This window comes from Oryzias melastigma, linkage group LG6, assembly GCF_002922805.2.
Source record: "Oryzias melastigma strain HK-1 linkage group LG6, ASM292280v2, whole genome shotgun sequence".
Classification (NCBI taxonomy): Eukaryota; Metazoa; Chordata; class Actinopteri; order Beloniformes; family Adrianichthyidae; genus Oryzias; species Oryzias melastigma.
The window spans coordinates 17556913-17580650 of NC_050517.1; the positions used below are offsets into that span (position 1 = coordinate 17556913).

General features: G+C 40.7%; 1 protein-coding gene across 1 annotated transcript; it reads right to left on the reverse strand.

The window, feature by feature from the left end:
* Positions 1–136: 136 nt before the first annotated feature.
* smad6b (SMAD family member 6b) lies at positions 137–23054 on the reverse strand. Its single transcript, XM_024281201.2, has 4 exons — positions 21634–23054; positions 18716–18772; positions 16848–16925; positions 137–1022 (listed from the first exon to the last, which is right to left on the reverse strand). The coding sequence occupies exons 1-4, from the start codon at positions 22412–22414 to the stop codon at positions 481–483; spliced, it is 1458 nt and encodes a 485-aa protein (XP_024136969.1). The 5' UTR covers positions 22415–23054; the 3' UTR covers positions 137–480.
* Positions 23055–23738: the final 684 nt, after the last annotated feature.

Genomic DNA, 23738 nt, shown 5'->3' on the forward strand with positions numbered 1-23738 from the left:
GTTGCCTTAAAAACATAATTATGGTTCTAACTTTGCGCCAAAATACAAACCACTCCTTTAATTAGCTCTTCCATGCCCACTCCAAATAAAGAGTTTCCCAAACATCTACAAGATAAAAAGGATGAATGAAGCAGAATCAATATGCGAATACTTTATTACCAATGTGTGAATGGTGTTAGCTTCTTATCTGGATATCAATAGTATATGAAAACTACACACCACATCCAGGCCCATCCTAATTCAACTGTATCATTTCTCAAGTTGGTATGAAAGATATATCTATAGATATAGATATATATATCCAAAGTGCATTTTCCATTTTTTCCTCTTGTCAATAAACACATTGCACCATACATAAATAGTAACATTGTAAAAATGACTCCATATTTACAGGTATAATATATATTTCATATAATATATAAAACTTTATATTAAATCTAGGTAGATGATATTTGGGATAGTCTGTAGGGTTCATCTGTGTTATCTGTGGTTGTTGAGGAGAATCTCCAGCCAACAGGGGCAGGAGGTGATGAACTGTCTTGAGTAACAGGGACCCCAGCCCTTAGCAAAGCTGATGCGAACACTGTTGGGGTCGTAAGGTCCATCCAGGAAGTCCGCCTCTGTGGTGTGCCTCAGGAGGCAGGAACGCTCATAGTCAAACACCTTGATGGAGTAACCCGGCATCACCTTTCGCACGACCAGAGTTCTGCTGTTCGGCACATCCAGAGTGGGGGAGTTGACGAATATGGGGTGGTCACTGCGGTTGTAGGCCCAAACGCCGTCGGGCTCCTTGCTGAGGAGAATCCCGTAGCCGATTTTGCCTCGTGTTCGTTGTACTGTGCTGCTGCGGTGATCCAAGTTGAGCTGGCCCAGGCAAAAGCCTGTACCCTGAGGTAGATCGTAGAAGATGCTGACGGCGTGCTCGTACACCGTGTAGAGGCGGCCCACGCGGGTGCGGTGCTCCCAGTAAGCCACGTTGCACCAGTGGCTCTGCTTCGGGGCATCAGGCGACAGACTGGCATCTGTAAGACACAGACAAACAGTCATTAAACAAGACATAAACAAAAGTAAACAGAGCTGTTAAAAAGGAAGGGTTGAGTTTTAGGGATTAACTATCTCTTTTTATTGTTCAGAGCAGATGGCCACCCTATAAATACTGAAGGAGGCTCTGTATTGAAATCTAAGCCGTGTATAAATACCACTGCATGTCCAACTCACACACACACAAAGACGCACACACACTATACATATCCTGAGGGTGTAGTGAGGTCAGTTGAGTTCTGCACTTCCCAAGTCTCTCTCCAGAGGGCGCTCTAATGATAAAACACTGACCTCAACTCAAATAAAAAATTAACAAACTGAGATATAACACAGTTTAGCTACATTTTTGCATAAAAATATTTTATATTGATGGAATGGAGTTCTTACATATTTTCACTCAGTAAATCAGCCTCTTAATTCAGTTTTCATGGCTGCAGTCTGTGAACTCTTTCCAGTGACAGCCCTCAGCACTCCACAGTGAGTTACAGCTCCCTCGGTAGACTTCGATCTTCACCACACCGAGGAGACACATGCGTGCGCCTGGTGTTGACTGTTCTGGGAGTCCGCTGAGGTCCACCCTGCCCATAGCGGTGCGGCGTTTCATTTCAGACTTCCACATCTGCCTTCCTCACATGTAACCTGTTGAAGGAGCGAGCCCCACTCCCCTCATCTTCCTCACATTCCACAGGAGCGGGGGTGATAAGAGAGGGCCGGGCAGGGGGTCCCCCTCCCCCTCCACCTAGCTCTTCCCCCTGCTGTGGGCCCAGGGACGGCATTCAGCTCCCTGACAACTTAGCACAAGCCTGTGACCCGCTGACCCCCCAGCCTTCATGCTATCAGCTCCCATTAACTCACACACAGAGTGATGCCATTATTTTGCTTCAGAGAGTCTATTGGCACAGAGGATTTAAAGCCTGGGCCTGTGGCCCCATTCCTTTCAGTCTTTCTGCTCTCAGGGCTTAATGACCGCCCGCCCCATTAACAAACGCCTTTAAGGTGGAGCGTCGACAATACAGAAAGCAACAAAACGCCTTGCTCACCTCCCATCCAACTAGACCTTTCTGTTGTGTGACTCACAGACACTTATACAAAGATTATTAAAATATTTTAGCAGATTTGTGCAGACAAAACGCCCGCCGGTTGAAAGCGCTCCGCTACGGAAAAGAGTTGGAGGACGTGTTGCGAAGGGGGTAAGCTGCAGACAGGCTCTCTGTGTGTTTGCGCACACACTGATGGCTGAAATGACCCCCCTCTCCTCGGGGGCCCCAACATGCATGTGCCATTAGTGAATTCCACACTCCAGCTCCTCCACTCTGAGCTCAGCTTTTACTGCGGCGCACTCGACCCCACAAAGGACTCAGCCCCAACTCGTTTATAGCCCTCCATTGTCTCAAATCAAATGGAGCCCACACATCAAGGTAAACTTGCTTTGAAAACTGCACACAGAAACACAAAAGAGCAAATGGCCAACGTTTCCCTCTTTATGAATGAGCAGATGAAAGCAGCAACAATTTAGTCAATTGTATCTAGTTTTCACACTTGGCCTGGAGCTTTGATTGGCTACTCAGAATACTCCGTAGACAAAATCAGCTCATTATATAATTACAAATTCATTTTTAGCATCTAAAAGATAGACGGTAAAAGTTTTGTCTCAGAATCTGCACTTATGTTTTCATTTTCATACACTTAAAACAGCCGCATTTGGCTGCTCTGTAAATATCAAACTGTTTCCAAAACCAAATTATGGAGCTTTAATTACTGCTATTTGATTTGAGAGTGATGCAGCTTCAGGCCACAGCAAAGCTCCGAACAAATCTTGAAGTCGAGAGAAAAAAAAAGGGAGTGTCTTCATCCCTTCTGACCACAACATGGACACCCAACTCTTTAAGTTTGGGCTCACAGAGGGTCGGAAAAAAGGACGGCTGGGAGCAATTACTAGTTCTCTGCATCCATTTAACCCTGCCACCTTTTAACAGCTCTGTTTACCCATTAGAATGGTGGTGCATGTTATTATTGTTATTTTATTTTCAAAAGCCTGTCCTCTTAGTGTCAGTCTTGGAGTCGGTAGGTGCCGGCTTCGCCGTACACACCTCACTTCCTGTTCCTATAGCCAGAGGCAATGATCTGAACAAATGACGGTTAATGAAGCACGTGCTGTTCCGCACGAAGTCTAAAATGCTAAAGTCAAGGACAAGAAGGCTGATTTTTGGTACAGCACTGCACAATAGTACTTGCAAATTTGTCAATCAGGATTTAACTTCTTTAATAACAACCTGGATGTTTTCTGATAACTACGCAAGTTGTTCACTTTTTTGCTGGAAGGTCATAGAAAAAAAGGAAACAAGGAAATCAGAGTTGTCCACACACACAAGGCTACATTTTCTTAATAAAACTAAAAGCAGAAAAAAAGAAATACTTTTTAGTGACTTTAGACTAAACCAAAATTTAATTAAATTCCCACTCCGATCATCTTTAGATCTCTATTAAGTGTTCCCAGTGTTTTTTAGAATGATTATGCCATTTTAAATCAATTTAAAAAAGTGTATTTTTCTAGAGCATAGCTTCTGCAGAGAGGCAAGAGTTCATTAAAAAATTCGCCTCTGAGTTGTGGTCTGGACTATTGGCGTGGAGTGAGCCCGCCCTGCTTCCCGACATCCTTCTGTTTACATGCTCTCCTGCTAGCTTAAAGCCTCTTACAATCCCAACCTAAAATTACTGGTGAAACAAAAATGGAGAGCAATACTGAAAATATTCAGCAACACAATTGTGAACCAGATCTCAGCTTGGACGAGGAAAACAAAAACGCATATGGCTCCAATCATCTGCAAGTGGAAGCAAGATTTGCTGCTACAAGCTTTTTCCAACTGTCTTATTTTTATTTGCTCCCGATTCACAACAATTTAAATAAAGAAATACTTAAAAACACAATTTAAAGATTAATTGTGTGAATCACGCTATAGTGATCCTCCTGCTCCATTCCCTACATTTTTGACAAGCAAAAACTCAACAATCACTGTCAGCAATCTTGGTATCAAAACATGGAGCTCGTTCAGAACATTACTTCTTGTACTTTTGGTTTTCATAAACTTTATAGTTTTTGAAATTCTGAGCAAAATATGCGCCATAGGAAATGAATGAGAAAGTCTTCAAATTTAGTGTTTTAAAGTAGATTAGCAACAAGCTTTTGAATATATTCATGGGCTATGTTTTCATCTTTTATGGTAATTTTCAGCAAAATTGACATTGAGCTGTTATATTAGCATTATGCTAGCTCATTTGGGTAACTTGACATTTTTTTTTTTTGTAACTTGACATACTGAGGTTTTTTTAATGCTATTTTGGAATTTAGCTTCTATTTTAGCAACATGCTAACGTTGTTGACTAATTTAGTTTCCTGAGGAATTTTAGGCTGTTTTTAATTTCAGCTTCTATTTTAGCAACATGCTAACATTTTTGATTAATTTAGTTTACCATGGAACTTTTGGCTATTTTGGAGTTTAGCTAGTATTTAAGCAACATACTAGCATTTTTGGGGGGATAATTTGGCGTCTACTAAGATTTCTTGGGCTAATTTGGAGTTTAGCTTATATTAAGCAACACATAAATATTTTTTTTAATTGGCATGTATTGGATTTTTAAGCAATTTTACTACAATTTTTTCTGAAATTTAGGTCACCTTCAGCCCTTTTTCATAGTTCTTTAAGGACATTTCCAGACTTTTAGCAAATTTAGCATTTTGCAAAATAGCTTTTGCATTTTCAGCAAATCCCTTCAGCAATTAAAGTAAATTGTGTCACCATTTTCAGCTAAAAGCATTCACACTAGCATTATCGCAGGTAATGCAACTTTTCTAGTTTTCTTCATATATATATCCTTCGTTATACGAAAAATGCTGCAAACACATGTTAAAAATACAAAAACTTAATGAAACAACAACAGAACATGTACCAGGAAAAGCAAAATCTATTCTGATAACTTCTCTGAAAGCTGACCTGGTGACTATTATCTAATTAATTTACTTCTTTAACATTACTTGCAAGTAAAGATATTTTGTTTTACTGAATAAAGCAGCTTTAAGAGTCAATTCTTCTATAGTTAGCTTGTGAAATGCATTCCTCTTAAGAAACGTGTCAAATCACTTTGACACATGTAAAAAAACCCAGCAAAAAATAGGCTTTCTACCCAATTAGATTCAGCAGATTTTTTTTTCACTGCTTGCTCCTTTTGGCCAACAGTGACGTCTCCCTCAGAAATCCAGAGCAAAAGTTACAATTTGTTTTAGCACACTCAGGACAAATTCCAGAAGAAGAAAAAAAAGGAGGCCAAAGTTTGTCACATTTGTCAGAGATTACAGGATTTTCCTTGGGATGAATAGATTTCCGGTCGACTTGGACATACAGTGAGCAAACAACCACGTGGAAATGAGGCACAGGTTTTTTGTTTACATCGCGCCAGACTTTTTAAAGCATCAGCGTGACACAGAAAATGCATGATAAATCAGCTATGTGAATTTGTCAGAAGCTTTGAGCTCATCTGAGGATATAATATTATGCCATATAAATTTGACTGAATATACCTCACAGGTTCTCACACAGAAAAGTTAAAGTACTGGGGTTATTCCAGATAATATGTGGCCATTAAAGTATTAATACTAATCATGAATGATTATCCAGTGATGCTTAAAAAGAGATCTTGAAAATCCCTGGGGCGAGTAGGAAACAGGGTACATGGAGGAGCAGAAAAGAGCTACCCAGGGGTAAACATATCCTCGCAACCTTGGAGTGAGATGAATGGGAGGCTCAGTGTCAGGGACAGGCATACAAACAACAGCTTCCCCTCTGTGCTAACATCTCCCCACCAAACTACAGGGCCACCCTCTCTCACACTACATCACTTCTATCCAGATCAGGGGTTTGACGGATCCATTCCTCCAAAATCTTAGCGAAGAGACGAGGAAAAACTTAAGTTTGTGAACTCTATCAACTCTGTGTTGGTGAAAATCTTAATAACATTATTTGGTTTATTTCCATCCCCGTTCCATCAGCCCCATCAATACAATTTATTTAATTTATCTCCATTCTGCATCTAAGCGTCTAACTCCCTCGTGTTCAGAGTATGGGACAGCTTTACTTCAGGAGACAACGGCTCCCGTAGGCAGACTGTAACCCACAAGTAAGACACATTTGGGTTGGCGTCTGGACTATCACTGCCATCAAAGTTGGCTTTATCTGACAGATGCACTAACTAGAGCTGCTGTTACATGTCTATGGATTTTTTCTCCTGGAGGTCTGGCTTTTCTCTGCAGGGAGCAAGAGATACGGAGACACAGATACATGCAGGGAGAGAAAAACATTGTGGGAGCCTAAGAAACTGAATCCTGTCACCAAGCCTTTCTGGTCACAATGGGAATGTTTTACATTGTCATCCACTTCCTCCTCACTTTCTCTCAGTTTGTGTTTCTTGATGACCGCATGAGGGAGGAAAAGTCCAGTGCCCCAGATAGTTAATAACTAGCAGAGTCTAGGAGTTAGACCAATAAACAGAAGAGGGTGTAAAAGTACAGTAACCTAATATGGCAAAACAAGTAAAGGTTCTGATTTAAGGGGGAAAAACCTTTATTTATTTGCTTTTAGTGAAGCCTTTTTTCCCCCCAAGTTTCCTCTGGAGCGTATAGGAAACAGAGCACAACTAGTGGCCTGCAACAGTCTCCCAGTGCACGTGAAAGTTCTGTGAAAACTGCAGGGGATGTTTGTGAATATGTCATATCTCCAGGCAGCCTCAAAGGGCAGCAAAGTCTGAGGGAACATCGATAGCAAAACACTCAGTGCAGATCCTGCTGGGTGGCTGTGCTCTTTCACCTCCTCATGCGACCTATCTTTTTGTGTGTGTCTGTGTCAGTGTGTTTGTTCGTTAGTGTGAGGAAGGTTTGAGCCAAGAAGGCTGAAGCATTTCAGTAGAAGAGACCCAGCACATTCCTGAACCTCTCCCCTTGTCTAACTTCCTACGTGTGCTAAGACTGCTGAGGTGTAGATACAGCGTGAAGATGTGTTTTTTTTGTTTCTTTTATCTAGTATATTCTCATATGTACTAGTGCAGGGGCCAGCAACCTTTAACAGTAAAAGAGCTTGATTTCTACTGATTAAAACGGAGAAGGAGCCGTATAGTCTTACTTTAGCCTTTAAGAAATTTTGTCTTGCATTCATGACCTTCTGTTTTTTAATAATAAATATAAATTATGCCTATTTTTTTGGCATGAATAAAAACAAAAATATAAAAAGAACCTAGGATCTCTCAAAATGTGATTTTTTTTTAAATAAAAAATGTTGTGCAGCAGAAGATAATATGTGTTTTTAACTCATAAAAGATAAAAATTTTTACCAAAGTTTTGCTTTGCATATAAAATCTGAGCATTCTGGAGGCAGCGTTGAGAAAACAAGATGTCTTCGGGTCAGCAGGGATGTAAAAATCTACATAGTTTATCATCTATGTTCACTTCAGCCATCAGTTTGTAAATGCTAAGTAAGTAATCCTTATTAAAAAATGCTATTTTATTTTTATTTCTTTCTTTATTTATTTTTTGTTCTTTTTGTCCTCTTTGTCCTCAGCAGTTTTACACTGATGAGTTTTGTTATTTTAGTTTGGGGTTGGACTTTGGTAGTCTTAGTTTGCGGGCTTTGTTTATTTGTTTTCTTTAGGTAGTTTTTGTTAGGCAGCCATTAACAGGGAGCTGCTGACTCAGACGGTCGACATGGCTGGGTCAGCAGTCTCTCTGACTTATTCTATGTTTGGCCAAGGAGCCACCACGGAGAGATCAAAGATCCGCATGTGGATCTGGAGGTTGCAGACCCCTGTCCTAGGTTCTCAAAATAATACATTAGTTGTAAGACTTGGGGCCAATTAAGCAACCCTGGCTCCGTAAACTCTTTCTACAATCAGTTAGCAAGCACTGCTAAAACATACTCCAATACAGTAGGGGGCAGCGTTTACTCCTTCTATTGGCTGCTAGATTTGTCATGGTTAGTACTCAAAATACAGCTGAGTCCAGGAGCTGGTAAGGCAGCCAAGTGGCCAGTTCCAGAGAGGTAGCACCCAGCAATCATATCTACCAAAAGAACTGTATTTTGGGGTCAGATAGACTCTGGTCTGCATGGTCGAGGTGAGTAAGCCCTTACAAGCTAGTAGTACTTCACAAAACTGTTTTTCTTGAAACTCACCTGAAAAGAGCCAGATGTGACAAGAAGAACTTAAGCAAATTTAAATGATTATTTTTTTTCAAATTAGGTAATAAGGTATCAAGAATCTCTATTACTATAGGGTTATTTAAACAGATTAATTTAAAATTAAAGATTGGTGCTTGGTTTCCTCTGGGCTGGAAGTAGGGCTGACGCAATTAGTCGATTAGTCACGACTATGTCGAATATTAAAATAGCTGGCTAATTTAACAGTAGTTTTTATTTTTTTATCTCAAAACTTTGGTGCAAGCTTTTTAATGCCGAGTCTGACACACATGTGCAGTAGTGCTAATAAGTAGCGATGTCACTAGAACTTCTAGGAAGACTTGGGTACCATTATAACATGCAAACTGAGCTTGAAAGTGGGAAACATAAAAAAATAAAACAAAGTAAGTGTCCAATGCAATATTTACAAGACAGAACGTGTGTTCCATGGCAGCACTACGGCGATGCATGAGCACCTGAAGAGGAAGGACGTTGTGACTAGTATGGTAACGCTGAAGAGGGATCATTGTCTAAGTAAGCTAAGCTAACATTAGCACAAACTTATTCGATAAGTATTTTTGTGTGTCCCTCTGTTGAAGGGAATATCTGCTCTCAAAAGAGATCAAGTCCTTCTTCAGACATGTAGAAATGCTAACTTTCCAGGCTACGAGCAAGAGCATCAAACAGTTTGGAATTATAAGTAAAGTTACACACAGCAGTTAGAGGCACCACAAAGTCTAAAACATAAGTATAAGCAATTTCCTTAATTCAGAAGTTGATTCATCTTACTACCTGAGAAAAAAAATCAGAATATGGCAAGATTTCATTAGGTAAATTATGTTTTGGCAGTCACAGACAGAAAAAGAAGGGGAGGTCTCAACTTTACTAAAATGAGACAGACTAACTGCACACGCTTAACCTCATAACTACAACTTTAAAAACACACAGATAAAAGATTAGCAAAGCACACAGGACCAAACTGGTCATAATCTACTATAAATACCAAACCTGATGATAGTATTAACACCAGCATGTTTAAAAGTTGTAATAACCGATTCTTGTGGGGAAAATATTTCTGTTGAGCACACTTTATCATGATATACTCGAATAAATAGTTTCTTTTTTGCCTAAATACGACATAATCATAATTCAAAGACCACTAAAAATGCTTTGAAAATAGATCAAAAGATGATTGGAGTGGAACTTTAAAGACTTTACCATTTTGAGTTTTAAAAACACTAACAGGTTAAACAACACAAGCAAACTAATAGTTTTATACCTTCTTCCAAATTGAAGAAGAGATTAAAAAAACAGAATCTATTTTTGCCCCCAACTGGACCACAAGTTCAAATCCAAGGTTCCATAAATCTTAGCCAAGTTAAGATCCATTTCTGGAATACGAAGTTGCAACCAAAACATTCACAAAATAAAACAAAAAACAGGTTGTTCTTCCGTCACATGTTCATGGAAGGCGAAGCAAAGCTTTCAAATGTTTAGGGGACTGTTGAAATGGAGTATTGTTCCTTTTCTTAGCTTTGAGAGGGGGCACACGAAGACGCTAAGCTAACAGTTGGACATTCCATACATATTTAATGGCATTGCATACTCTATTTGTTGCTGTAACCCTGTGCCCCGAGCCGAATGAATGGCCTCATTGGTGGAGACGGGTGCTGCTCTGCGGTGTGACGAGAGCGAAGATGGCAACAGCGACTCTCTCTGAGCACATGTCAAGATTAGCTACCTCCCTCTGTTTGCTCAGGGAGAGTATAGTGAAAATTATAGAACGCCTCCTGTTATTTCTACCGGTTGCCCTTTCTCCCTGTGTGGTAAGCCTCAAAAAATTAAACACAGCCCATCTTTACACCCTCCAAAAAACTGCAAAATTGAACTGTATGAGGATTTATCTTTATCTGTGAGGCCTTCAGAACAGTCAAACACCCAGCAGCTCGAGGCCCGCCAAGCACAGATAGATAAACATTAGCCTCAGCAGGCTAGGTTCTGTTGACATGCAAGAGGTTTAGGGACTGCTTTAGATTAGCATGACCTTCACTCTGCACATAGAGGTCATATTACTTCTCCATGCCAGGGACCAGCTTTGGCTGAAAAAAGCCTCTCAAAACCAATCAGTGTTAACTCACACTTACACTTCTAACTTAAAACCTTTATGATGGCTTTTGGGCTGACAAAAAAAAAGTACAGTATATATTTATATGAAACATGGGGATGCAAGGGGGTTTATCTGACTTAACATGTGTTAGAAAGACCCAGAGCAGACCTTTGACAAAGCAAAGCCTAACAATGCTGAGAAAGGGAAAATGATAAATGGCCTTATCGCTCTTATCAATGGCTTTTCTCTATGTGTATGTGTGTTACGTAAGGGGAAACGGAAGCCAGCCTCCCAGGACAGGAACAGATACTTGAGACGAAGACCATGGGTACAGGAGTTTACGCACCACAGAGAGAACGCAGAAAAAAAAAACCTTTCGAGATATGCAACTCCAACTGTCCACCCCCAGTTAAAAGATTAATCCTCCAAACTGGACATGACAAACGAGTCATAAGAGCTCAACTCTCGTCTCCTGAGATGCTGGCCTTCTCTTCAACATTCCTCCGTCTCCCCCCGCTGTCAAAGGGGCAATTCACCGCCGTGCACTGCTACAAAACCCAGGCTGCTTTTTAAAACAGGATGTTTGTCTGAGGCCTCCTTCCCCTCAAATAAACAATCCGCAAAACCTGATTTTGCGAGGCAGAGTGGAAGCACTCGAGTCACATTATTTCCACATCCCGTATCCTGGAGCATTTGGGCCCTAAGGGAGTGTGGGCGGCCAGGCGCAGAGAAGGCCCAGGGCTGCGGTAGAAACCTGAGGCTATGTGCCAGGTTTCAAGGGGGGAGATGAGTCTGCATTATGTCGCTGTAAGGTCTGAGCGATGGAGGAAGGGTCTCAAAACAAGACTAGCATGTTAACACAGGGCATCATTTCTTGTGGGAATAGTTATTTATTTATTATAGGAATGATATGCTGTGTCCAATTAGCCCTGATTCCTTTAAGATGACAAAAAGAACAGATTTTTAGTATTTAAAAAAACATTGTCACATCTGAGCTTAAAAGACCCTTTTCTGAACTGTTTATTTAGACATTAATTGAAACTCAAAGAAGCACTGTTTGCATCCTGGCAAAACAGAAAAACTTAGCAAAGAACAAAAATATCAATCTTCTGAAGCAGTTCAGTACAAGAAATGTAGCATAAATGAAGAAAAAAAATCTCCAAGAAAATGTCCAAGAAAAACTTTAAAAGCAATTTGGAACGCCTGGAGAATCATGGCTCCAAACAATGAAAGATTACACCAAAGTCTGGCGCCTTGAAAGGAAAAATATAAGAAATAAGGGGTGTTCAAGACTTTTAGCAGCACTCAAAAAGTGAGTGCAATGGGTGATGAAGGACATAATGTGCTTTCTCAGAGAACTTTAGAGACGCTTTCAGTTGCAGATATTTCTTAACAGTCATTTTGTACATGATAAAAAAAATCAGGTTATAGTATCATAAGTCTTCAAGTTAAAAGCACATCAAAAACGGTATGACTTTGATTTGTTTAAATCAAGACAAACTTCATAATACTCGACTGCTCTGGTTTTTCCAGGAAAAACCATTCCTCCTGTCTGACACAGACAGAAGGAATGGTTTGGCCCGTTGGTGATGGTCTCTTCCTAACACAGACAGGCAAGTATGATTAGTATTGACTGCTCAACCTAATTTGCTTAGCGCTGGTGTGTAAATGTAAATCGTGATTTATATGAGACGCAGAAGAAGAAAATTAGTCTTCAAGACGTATAAACAAAAACAGGGATACTTTTTTTGCTTTCTGAACCTTTGTGCAAAGTAAACTGTAAGTTCTCGGAGCAGTTTGTGGTGACTCATTGGAGCCTTTTCCCATATATCCGTCAACGGACTTGTTTTTCCTGGAAGAGCGCGAGGCAGTGCCTGAGTGGACCTAACACAGGGACTGCATGGTGGGCCTTCCATACGAGTCAGGCAAACAAAAGGGAGTAATGTATGACAGCTGTGTGGTAAATCTGTCTACCTGCTGATGCCCACTCTCTTCCAGCATGTCCTTTTCCTCACTTTAACAACATTCCCATTAAGTGGCACCGTTAAATTTGGGTTTCCCATAACAGATCATGCATCATTCCTGCTTTATGTGGCGCATACTTAAACAAATTGTACAAAAAGTGACTGTCCTTTATCAGACAACCAAAAACTATGATGTCAAGTTCTGCGAAGTTTTGCAGTTACTTGTACTTTATGTCTTTATTGTAAACATAACTTGATTTTTGTCTTTGTGTAAATGGGCATGAAAACCTACCAAGAGCAGCCTGTTATGCTATATTCACATTACACTTGACAATGGCTGTTCAAGTGACCATTTCCAATGAAAACTCTATGTAAACGCCCACGTTTCAAGCTTCCACATTCTCAACTCTCGTGTTCACACATTGATACTCAAATTTATAAGTGTATTTTTGCGCAGCCATTGAATGTTATACCAGGTTGAACTTTGACCAATCAAGGACTTGGATTTAGTAGTAATGTATGGGTCCTTTTTAATTCAAACCGTTTGAAAATTGAGGAAAAAATAATAAATGCAAATTGGGGCCGGACACCAAGTCTTTAATGTGTTGGAGTAGAGTTGTGAAAGAAAAAAGCCTGGAGCAAAATTGGTGAGATTTGCTCTGATTTGACATTTTGACACCAAGTCTCTTCCAACTGTAAGTACCTGCGCTAGTTTCGGATAGCAACAGTCCAGTGTGAACACCACATGCTTAAAAGGGTATTTGAGAACACACGTTCAACATGTTCTGACGCTGTGTGACACATGCCTGGTGTGAATGTAGCATTAAAAAACAAGAGGAAACTTTCTAACCGGAAGTAAATCCATCACTTTCTCATTCCCAAGTCATCACATATTGATGTTTGGTTCAGGACACCTCCGCGTCACTTTTTGACATTTTGGGTGTCCCCAACTCCTCATTTTTTTACGTGTTGGCTGTTTGTAAAATCAACGGTCCGGAACCCTCGGGACGTGGTACCAGAAACAGCACCAGATGCGGTACAGCAGGCGGACTGGTTCTTAGGACGCGTCTCGTACAGGTATCAGTACCCTAACCCAGTACCGTTACCCTAATCCGGCACCAGACACGGTACTAGGTTCGGTACCGGACCTGACTCGGTACCAGACGCAAATCGGGCCCTGACGGGGTACTGGACGCCAACCAGTACTGGGTTAGGGTACCGGTACTGAGTTAGGATAACGGTGCGCTACGTATCCCAGTACTGGACCGGTTCCAATTCGTGCCCCGGAGGTTGGGGACCTGTGATTTAATGGGAACACCCAGCATGTCAAAAAACAACGATTTAGGGGCATCCAAAATGTCCAAAAGTGGTACGGAGGGGTCCTTAACCAAATGCCAATATGTGACGAATCGGGAATGAGAATGTGTTGGTAAAATGGCTTCAGACCCTCAAGAAGACGACACTCTGTTAGAGTGGCAGACCTTCAACTTTGAATGCAAGAATAATTATTTTTAATTTTTAAAATCTTGAAATTAAATAATAATCAAATCTAATTTTAGGTAGTTTGACAAAAAAAGAAAAGAAAATATAAAAAAAAAGAAACCATGGAGACAATTTTCCCTGTTCTCCTAAATCATGTATCGCTTGAAACAAGAAGTAAACAGTTGGTGACATTAATATTTAAAAATTATCTTCAAAACAAACAGTAATTGCAATTTTAAAAGCAATCAAATTAATATAATTTTATGATCCAGACCTACTCTCCTTAAATATGCCAGAATACCAGTCCATTTACAGCAGCTCAATACTGAAACAGTGCAGACTAGTTGCTGTAGCTCACTTCCAACTAACGCATGTTGAACAAACCTGAGCCAGAGCTACTCCGTGGAAACATTAATCTGGGTCTAGAAGCTTAAAATCTTTCTGATTCTTCCCATTATTCCTGGGAAGCGGAAGAGAGCAGTAAAAAGAAGGACAGTGAATCCTATCATCCTACATGTCCTCTGCTCACTCAGCCCAACAAATGTGAGGGAGCCCATTCATTCACACCTGTGATCTCAGCTCACACCGGCATGATCGTGTACACAAAGTGTTACACTGACAAATTCCATTGGGTTGATTGAGGACACGACCTCTAGTGGCTGATAAACGGAGGCCACAGTCGGACAGCACTTTAAACCCAAAGGTACCTCTGAGCACAAATCTGCAAATCGATGCATGGCCAAACCTTAGGACCAAAAACAATGACCGGCGGTCAATAGTCACAGCCGTTTTAAATTCATTGCAACGGTTGGCCCACAGCGGCAACAAACACAAGGAACCCCCCCTTGATGTTGGTGACAAAATGACATAAAATCAATGCATAGAAACCCTACCACAGAAAGTTAGATGGGAAGCAATGAGCTTTTTTTTCTATACGTTCACACGGTGAAGCACCGGCTGTGAGGAAAGGGGTCAGACTAAGAGGGCAGCAGCCCCAGCAAAACTGCATTCCCTCACACACGGATGCATGCTTTATCCAGGGTATACTGTGCTGAAGGCTGGGTCAGCTCACGATATGAACTGACATCACAGAACCTGCGGGGGGCAAACACTGACACAGCTAAGTTTAAACAAGTCTGTGGGAATTGTGTGAATGTGTGTGACACCCCCACGATATGGATCATTACAGCAGACATTATAACAGCATGGGAAAGCCCTTCAAGACTGAATGAATACGAAACTTCTCACTTTTAAACAACAGAGTTCAAATGAATGCATCTGCATTTGAGCTATTACCAGTTTGTCAACGGTCATCGATTACAAGTACTAGTCCTTTCAAATTTCCAAAAGTTTACTCAGACAAATAACTGAACAAGCTTGACTGGCCTCTCAACCAGTTCAGATCTGTTTTCTCTGCTATTATGTGATGCAGAAGAATGCTCAAAGGGTATTTCTGTAGCCCAGGGCTGCAAACTGTAGTAGATTATTCAACAACACCTCATCCCAGTCAATGCCCCCTAGACTTGCTTTTAAGAGATTAGCTTGTTCCTGGAGGATGGGTGGGACCTGAACCTCAGACAACTATGGTTTTAGACCAACATTTTCTTTACCTGAGCAGAAAGCGAGTCATGGAGAAGGTCATCTTCAGATGTTTAACACAGAGTAATGAGTTATGGCCTTCCATATCTGCCTGCTAAGGGTGAGTATGAGGACATTCGAGTCTTTAAAATGGAATAGACTTGATAATCTAGTGTAAATATTTGCTAAATAACTGATATTTTGCTCTTTAGTAAATAAAACAAACTAAAGAATACCTAACAGTCTCAATCTAAGACCAGAGACAAGCAGTGAAGTCACTGATAAAGAAAACACCCCACAAAGAACTGGCCGTTCGTTCTCTCAAGTTCGCTTTGCCGACTGTGTCACGGCCAATGCAGAATGATTGCACCCAGCCTGTAAAAACAGCCTTAGAGTTGGAAGAAACCAAAGCCTCGCATGTCTAGATCCTCCCTAACCAGAGTCTCTGAGGAATTGTGGTGCGCGCTCTGACAAGCCCCTCATTTGTTGACTCAGGGAGTGTCGCTAGGCCTTGCTAAGGTGGTGACAGCCTGTGTGCAGTGGGGAAGCAAGAGCCCTTGCTGACTTAATACTTCTCAGCCAGGTTGGCATGTCAAGTTCTCAGTGTCCAAACCCCTGAGCCAAGGCAGAGCCTTTTACAGGAAATGCCAGACGGTGCGTCCCCCCCAAAATAAGGGCTCTGATTCCTTGGCCACATAATGCTGCGAATGCTCGGGGGGGCTTACTATATGTCGTGAGAGAGAAGTGTTTCATTTCAAATCAGAGGACAGGAGCATTTGTACTTGCGCAGTGTGGCCCCATTCATGCGTGCACCCGCCCCTCTCTGCAGCCCAACACTAAAGGGGGTTGTGAGTGTGTGTCTGCACACACTCACGTGGACATATGTGTGTCTGTTTTTTGAGCTAGCTTGGATCTTATTACAATTTGATCCTACTCAAATATTTCTAAAAGAAAAACATTAGAAGGACTGCGAGGTCTGAACGCCCCACTGAAACTGCTCCCCTCACAATGAAACCTTTATCTGCAAACCTTGGACCACTTGTAATGAGAAAAAATGAGGTACAACTGAAAAAGGAAAGCATTTTCATTCCTTGAACTCCTGTGTGATGAAAGTAAGAGATGCTAGACATTTGAGCTAGTGCATAGAAAACATACCAATCTATAGAATGTTTAACTTTTATGCATAAATAACACGTTTCATCTCAGTTTATAAGCTGTTTAAGTGTTGGTAGTGTTATAGCTGTACACTCAGCATTTGGGCACTCAGAGCCACCCAGGATATTGAGCCACCTCTTCTTATCATAAATTCTCCAACCAACCCTCTCATTGTCCGAATCACTTTAGTTACAGAGCGGCTCTTCTATTCTGTTAACATGTCAGCAGTGAATAATTTATAACATCACATTTCTTTCAGGACTTCTTATTTGAAAAATCTAACAGTTGTAAAGACACACCCACCTGAAAAGTCCCCCTGTGTGTTGTTTGGTGAGCTGGCTGCCTCGGTTTCAGTATACGACAACGTGGAGTCCGACAGATCTGAAAGGAATTTTTTAAAAGACATGAAATTATCATCAACCTAGGGGGTGGAACACTTCATACTCTAGAAGAACTTGCTTTCACTTCATACCAAAGTTGAAAAATAAACCAAATTAAATATAAACTTCCCTTTTTTGTGCCACATCAATTATGTTATGTACTTTAAAGTCCCCCATGAGATTTTTTATTTAGAACAAATGTTCCCATTAGTGTCTTAATTATGATTATGACATTTTAACCAAAATCTCACTAGTTAAATGTCTTTAAAAAAAAAAAAAAACATTTTTCATGTTGTTCTGAAGCCTCTGTTTCCAAAATCTCCACTGAAGGGGCGTGGCTTTTGGAGCAGAGCTGAGGAGCTCCGCCCTTGATCCCCCCCTCTCTGATTATAATAGCTTTATAATACTTGGAAATGCAAAAGCGGAATGATTTCTTCTTACATTTGCTCCTTCATGAGAAAAATGCCACAAATACATGTTCAAAAAAGAAAAAAAAAGGTTTTCATCAGAGAGGGACTTAAGCATTTTAAGGTCATTAATTTTCAACATGGTGTTGAAACTGTCAATTCAAAATACAAGTGTATACAACAGTTTAATTAATGTGTTTTATGTATTAATATCTCCATTATGTCCACCAGACGTTCTTAAAAGTGTATCAAGTTTGATCCCTTTCGATTTTATTAAACACTTATTTGAGATATTTTGCTAAATGCAGACTATTAACACAAACACAAATTCATTTAAATATCTGTGTCCAAAAGTTTATGGAAAAGCTTGACAAGACTGACATATCCTTACGATCAAAACCTTTCTAGAAAGTACAACTATTAACGAACTTCAGTTTATACAACAAGTCGTGTTTGTGATGACTACATGCTTTATAAGAGGCATGTTTACTAGTTCCTGTGGCAGAAAGAGAACAACCCCACAATATAAAACCCACTTTTGCCTGTTTGTGGTTGATGGGACTATTCCTGTCATATAGGCGTTGTCCTTCTTACAGCAGAGATGACTTCATGGATCAAAACAGAGTCAACACTCCATTAAATTCACTGTCAAAATCGTGAAGAGTGTTTGAACAGTTCTTTGTTAACATTAGAGGTCTACTGCATATTGCGTGTATTTATAGTTTAAGTTTTGTTACGCTGTTAGACTTTAAAGTTCTTGCATAGTTTGAATTCTTCCTTCCCTGAAGCAAAATTACTACTTTCATTCCTGGAATCGTCCGTTTAGAATACTTACAATTTTTTTTTTTTCCAAATACTTGATTCTTTAGAGTTTATTTATCCATATTTACTAATCTCATTTAATTGCATGTGCTGTTTGCTACTTTGCTTTAAGATTGTTATAAGTGAGATATCATTTGTATTTAAAATATATGTTTTTAAAAATGTCCTGGGAGGATTTCAAATGCTGAAATCATTTTAGTTGCTCTACAATAGTCACATTATATTTTCACAATATCTACATCAAATGATATTTAATGTGTAAACACAGATTGGAGTCATTTATACTGCGTTCCTCCTGCACACACCTGACAGGTAAATTCATTCTTCTGATTAATGTTTAAAAGTGATCATGAAAATATATATTTTGTGTTACACCAAACTTTACCAAAAAAAACAAAGCAAATAATCACAAAATACTATGACTTTGACAAAATACAACTTTCATTTAGTTCATAAAAAATTGTATTTTTGCAGAATAAATACTATGAACAACATATTAACGGCTCAAGATCACAAAAAAGAACGCCACAGAAATCAACTATGTGCAGACCGTCAAACTTACCCAGTGGCTTGTGTTCTTCATTAGAGGAAAGCCTTGAATATGGGGGTGGGGGTGACTCTGTAACACAAAACAGCAACATCAATAACCTAATGAAAGGAAGGAGGAAAGGTTAGATGGAAAATCTGCTACGGAATCACCAAAGTTTCTGTGAAAAAACGCCAGCCCAAGCAAACACAATTCAGTTTAACTGTTTGAAGCCTGACCAGATCCAGCTGACATTTCTAACACAATCCTAACATCGCAGCATACTAGTCCAAAATACATTACTTTATATGAACTTTACTTTAGAATTTACTAAAGCAGATTCTGTGTAAAACTGTTCAAAGTCTTCAATAAAAGTAAAAGAATGATATAATACCAAACGAAATTCCAACCACAAGGGAGGCTTCAACACCACAGTTCCATTCCAGAGCAGGATATTCACACTTTAGTCGGCTATAAATTCAAGTCTTTTTGTCTGCAAGCTGATTAAAAGCGTTCTAAAACCAACACAAAAGACTTTTATTTGTACCTTGTTCTTAAAGCATGTACTATTAAACCAAAATAGTTGTTTTCTGTGACCGCAGTCTGATGATAACTTCTAGTTTAAATTAATCTCTACTTTTCTGGATCTTGATTTTATCTCTTAAAAAATAGCTTGCACAAGAGGGAAAGCACAAAGAAAAGAAAACTTTGTGAGCACACTGTGACCTCGCCTGCAGGGAAAATGGGAAGGAGAAAAGCATAATAGCAGCGGGTCCTTTAAGAGTGGCGGCAGTAATTGCCAGGATCTGAACTCAGTCACTCAGATACACAGCTAGTCAGTCTGGCGCCAGTAGTATGCAAACTGTATATTATCACCACTCCTTCACCTAAATGGCATGAGGGGACCTCCTCGGGACAAAAGGGCTTTTAAAGCGCAACTTGAAACTGATCTCATTCGAAAAGTATAATGCCTGGCAAATGAGGAAGGAGAAGTTTCTGTCCACTTCAGTTTAAGCACTTCAAAAAAACTACAAAGGACAACTTTATTTTCACATACTTCAACAATAGAAAATAGTGCTAGAAGACTAAACCAGTTACTTCTAAGTCAAAACCTTTTTGTAATACTTAGATTTAAGTCTATATGTTTTAAATTCCAGTTTACAAAATCTAACCCAGTAATTAAAGTCTTTATTCATAGCCCCCCTTCTTTTTGAATAGCGTGAAAGAAATACCAGCTCTACTGAGCCACGCATGAGCGCATGTGAGCTATGTCTACTATGAGCCTCAGTCCCAGTGCAGGGAATGTGCCTCTCTCCTCACAATTCATCTTGGGGGTTTTAGTGGAAAGGAAACTTACACGCCTCAGATCTTCAAATGTAGATGGAACAAAACAATTTCAATCAAAAAAAACTATTAGGTAATCAGGTCTGATCATTTTAGACGCCTGTTCTCCTTTACAAGAGATCCAGTAACTCATTGATTCCCAACTATATGAATTTTGATATTGCTGAACTTGTGACTTTAAAGCGTTTGCAACAGCCCGCTGGCTCTGGCCAACGTGGATGTTATGGAAAATACGCTTCCCATGCCAGTGAGAAGACAGAAATACTGACGCTTGCATCTTTACACATGACACCAGGCCTTGTCAATGGGTCAGCGAGGTTGAGTGGCCCCGGCGTTTAAACTTTTCCAAATCGCAGGCCCATACGCAGCCAAGATTTAATACGTTTAATACGGGTCAGGGAGTGTGTCTTGAGGAGCTGACACCAATTCAATTCATCACCACCATCTGAATCAGATAACTTGAATAGGAACTAAAAACAGCTAAACTGACTATGGATGATCTAAAGCTGTGTGATGATAAGGGTTATAAGGTAGGAATAAAGTGCTGGAAGTACATAGATGTTGTAGGCTAAAGTTATTCTGACTTGGAAAGGTTCTAGTATTATGTTTAGGTCTTTAAAATATAGTGACTTGACACATACAAAGTTTTGGACCTCTTTCCAAATATTTAAACGCATACTTTTTGTTGGTTGTTAGGGGTTAGAATGCGTCGTGTTGCAGGAAGGATGATTTTGATGCTTCTTCTAAGGCAGAAGTCTGCAACCTGCGGCTCTTTTACCCCTTCCCAATGGCTCTCTGGCTAAAGAAAAATACAATAATAGTCATTTTTAAAAGTAAGGGTTGCTAACTTAGCACTGATTTAATTTATTTTAGTTATGTTTATGCTTGAGGTGAACCTAGAAGATAAGCTGCAATGGTTTCTATACCCCTGCTGACATCATTAGGCCTTGTTTGCTCTGTGCTTCCTCCAGGAAACACAGATTACCAATACTAGGCAAAAAGTAAAGTAAATTTTATCTTATGCTGCATAGCAATGGTTAGTAGCTATTCAGAGGGGAGTTGCTAAAATATATAGATTTGTGTATTCTTCATATACTTTTTCTACTGGATCATTAACTAATTATGTTTCTTGTTTATGCTCCAGTTAACAGCAGTAGTAAGTAGGATGATGGATCACTAATATAAAACTTATAACAAGGGACAATGTCATTTTTACGACATTAATTCTTTCCTTTTGAAAGAAAGTCATATGAGCGTCTGTCAAGAGTAAAAAATGATGTTTCACTTTTGAGAAAATTACAGTTTATCCTAATATTTATGTATTTATCCGCGCTCAAAAATAAATAATAGATTTTTATTATAAAAACGACAAAGTAAATGGTATGAAACTTTCCTAAAAGGGTTTAAAGAAAGTTTTGTGGCTCATATTGGGTTTTGGTCAGTACCAAAGAGGTCCAAATGGCTCATTTACTGGCAAATGTTGTAGACCTCTATTCTAAGGTATCAGAGCAAGTAAAACAAATCTGAGTGACTATTAAGGTTTAAGGCATACTTTTGGTTATCATATCCTACTAATGCAGGTTACAGGGTCATGAAGGATGGGGTCTTACCTGGCCCACAGAGCCGGCTGTAGTGATAGGGATTGCAGCAAACAGTGGGGCAGTCCAGGGCCCCAAAGCTCTTGCACTCACAGAGTGGTTTGAGCTGGGCCGAGTGCTGGAGGTCAGCCCAGCGGTACACTTTACACACCAGCAGCGGTGGAGACGCCACATGCCCGCCAAACTTCAACTCCGTCCTGGAAACCATGACACAGTCGCTCGGCATCCCTCCTCTGGACTCCACCGCCTCCAGTAAAGTATCCAGCGCCTTTTCCTTTAGCCTCTTTAAAAGCGAATATGTGGCGGACTTGAGTTCTTGCTCCAGCAGCACGCGCGGCATCGCCTCGTGCGCCTCAGGAGAGCCGCCGTCTCCTGCTCCGAGGCTCCTCAGCATGAAGTGGCACGACCCCGGATCCCTGTTCCCCTGAGCCGTTTCCGGACCCCTAACCTCGGAGTGGTCCCGGTCTTTAAATAAGCAGCACGTCACCGTCCTGCACTCGCTGTCCTGCACAGAGCGGGGGCTCCCCTGTTCCTGGACGCACACTGCGCCCTCATCTTGGTCCGACGTGACGCTCTCCACGGGGCACGCGCGCCCCAGCTCTCCCCCGAAGGACCCGCTCGGGGTCATCGGTCTGAACTCCGTCTTGGGAATTTTCTCCGGGTTGTTGCCGAACAGATCGTCCCGACAGCCCTCACTGCTAGTGGTGCCATTTCCATCTGCCGCCTCTTTATCTGGGATCAAACGGCTTCTCCAGAGTCGCCGCACAAGACCTGAGCGTTTCGTCCTGAACATACGACACCTCGAACTACTAGAGGGTGGGGGGGTTACTAGTGTACGGATATACTACAGACACTTTCACTGTCGTTACGAATCATCAATGAGGCCGAAACGCCGTGCAGCGCATGCACAGCCAACCGACGAGCACGGACGGTGCATGAGAATGAAGGCGAGTTTGTTGCATCTACAACAACCGAGCCGCGATACTACACGTACTGCAGCATTCCGAGCGGGAGGCATGCGTTCAGAGCCGAGTGGACACTTCGCTACAAACACGCAACAACACAACACAACACGTCCAGTAACATAATCCCAGCGAGCAGCCTTAAGACCAAGTCCATGACAGTTCCCGAATTGTTGGATCTACTTTCTTTCTACACCAGAAGCCCACTTCAATCCAATGAAGTCCAATGAAAAGAAGTAAAAAAAAGATCCTTTCCGCTTTCTAAAGATGTCAGGGTTTCTTTCTTTCTTTTTAAATCCCAGCCAGAGCCTCCATGAGAGCGGAAACTACACGAATCCGTGGCTGAAGCGCGCGCCTGCGTCTCTGCTCAGATCTGGACCAGACTGCAACCTAGATCCTTTTCTTTCTTTCTCCGTTTCTCGCTCTTTTTCTTTTCTCCCCTCTCTTCCTCTCTGTCTCTCTCTCTCTCTCTCACTCACTCACTCACACACAAAGACTCGCGCACACACACGGGGCCCCCGAGGAGAGCGGTGGAGCCATTGGCTGACTACCATCATGTGCTAGTCTAGACACTTTGGCGGCTGTGAGCTGCACTGATTGTTGCGCAAACAAGGTTTCAAGTTTCTTAACTCTTAAAGGCGAAACAGTCACCTCTCGTTTTTTTAAGGAAAAAACTTTGAGAAACTTATTTGCATGCATGCAGGATGTGGACTGTAAAGAAGGCTCTCTCAGTCAGTCAGATATACTTGCATGCACATCTCAGTATTTTTAGTATTTCAATTCAATTCTATTTATTGTATCATCTAAAGATATTTCTGGATGATATGATTCTTTGTCAGATATAATGTGCTCCTGGGGGAGTTAAGATGAAAAAGCTTAATTCATAAAACATTAAATGCTCCCTGACATTAAACACATTTATGAGTTAAAATGATTTGCTGCAAAAATTGTTGGTGCCAAGTCCATCAGTTACCTCCTCCTCCCTGTGGGATGGATTGGGAGTCTTTCTTTTTAATTTAACGGATACATTCTAGATAACATATGTTGTATAAAAATTAAGAATGAAATAAGTAATTTTTAATTCTCAAATTTGACAGAATTTCCTTTCGAAACTTGACCTATTATATGTAGCCTATAATGATTTCTAGAAATATT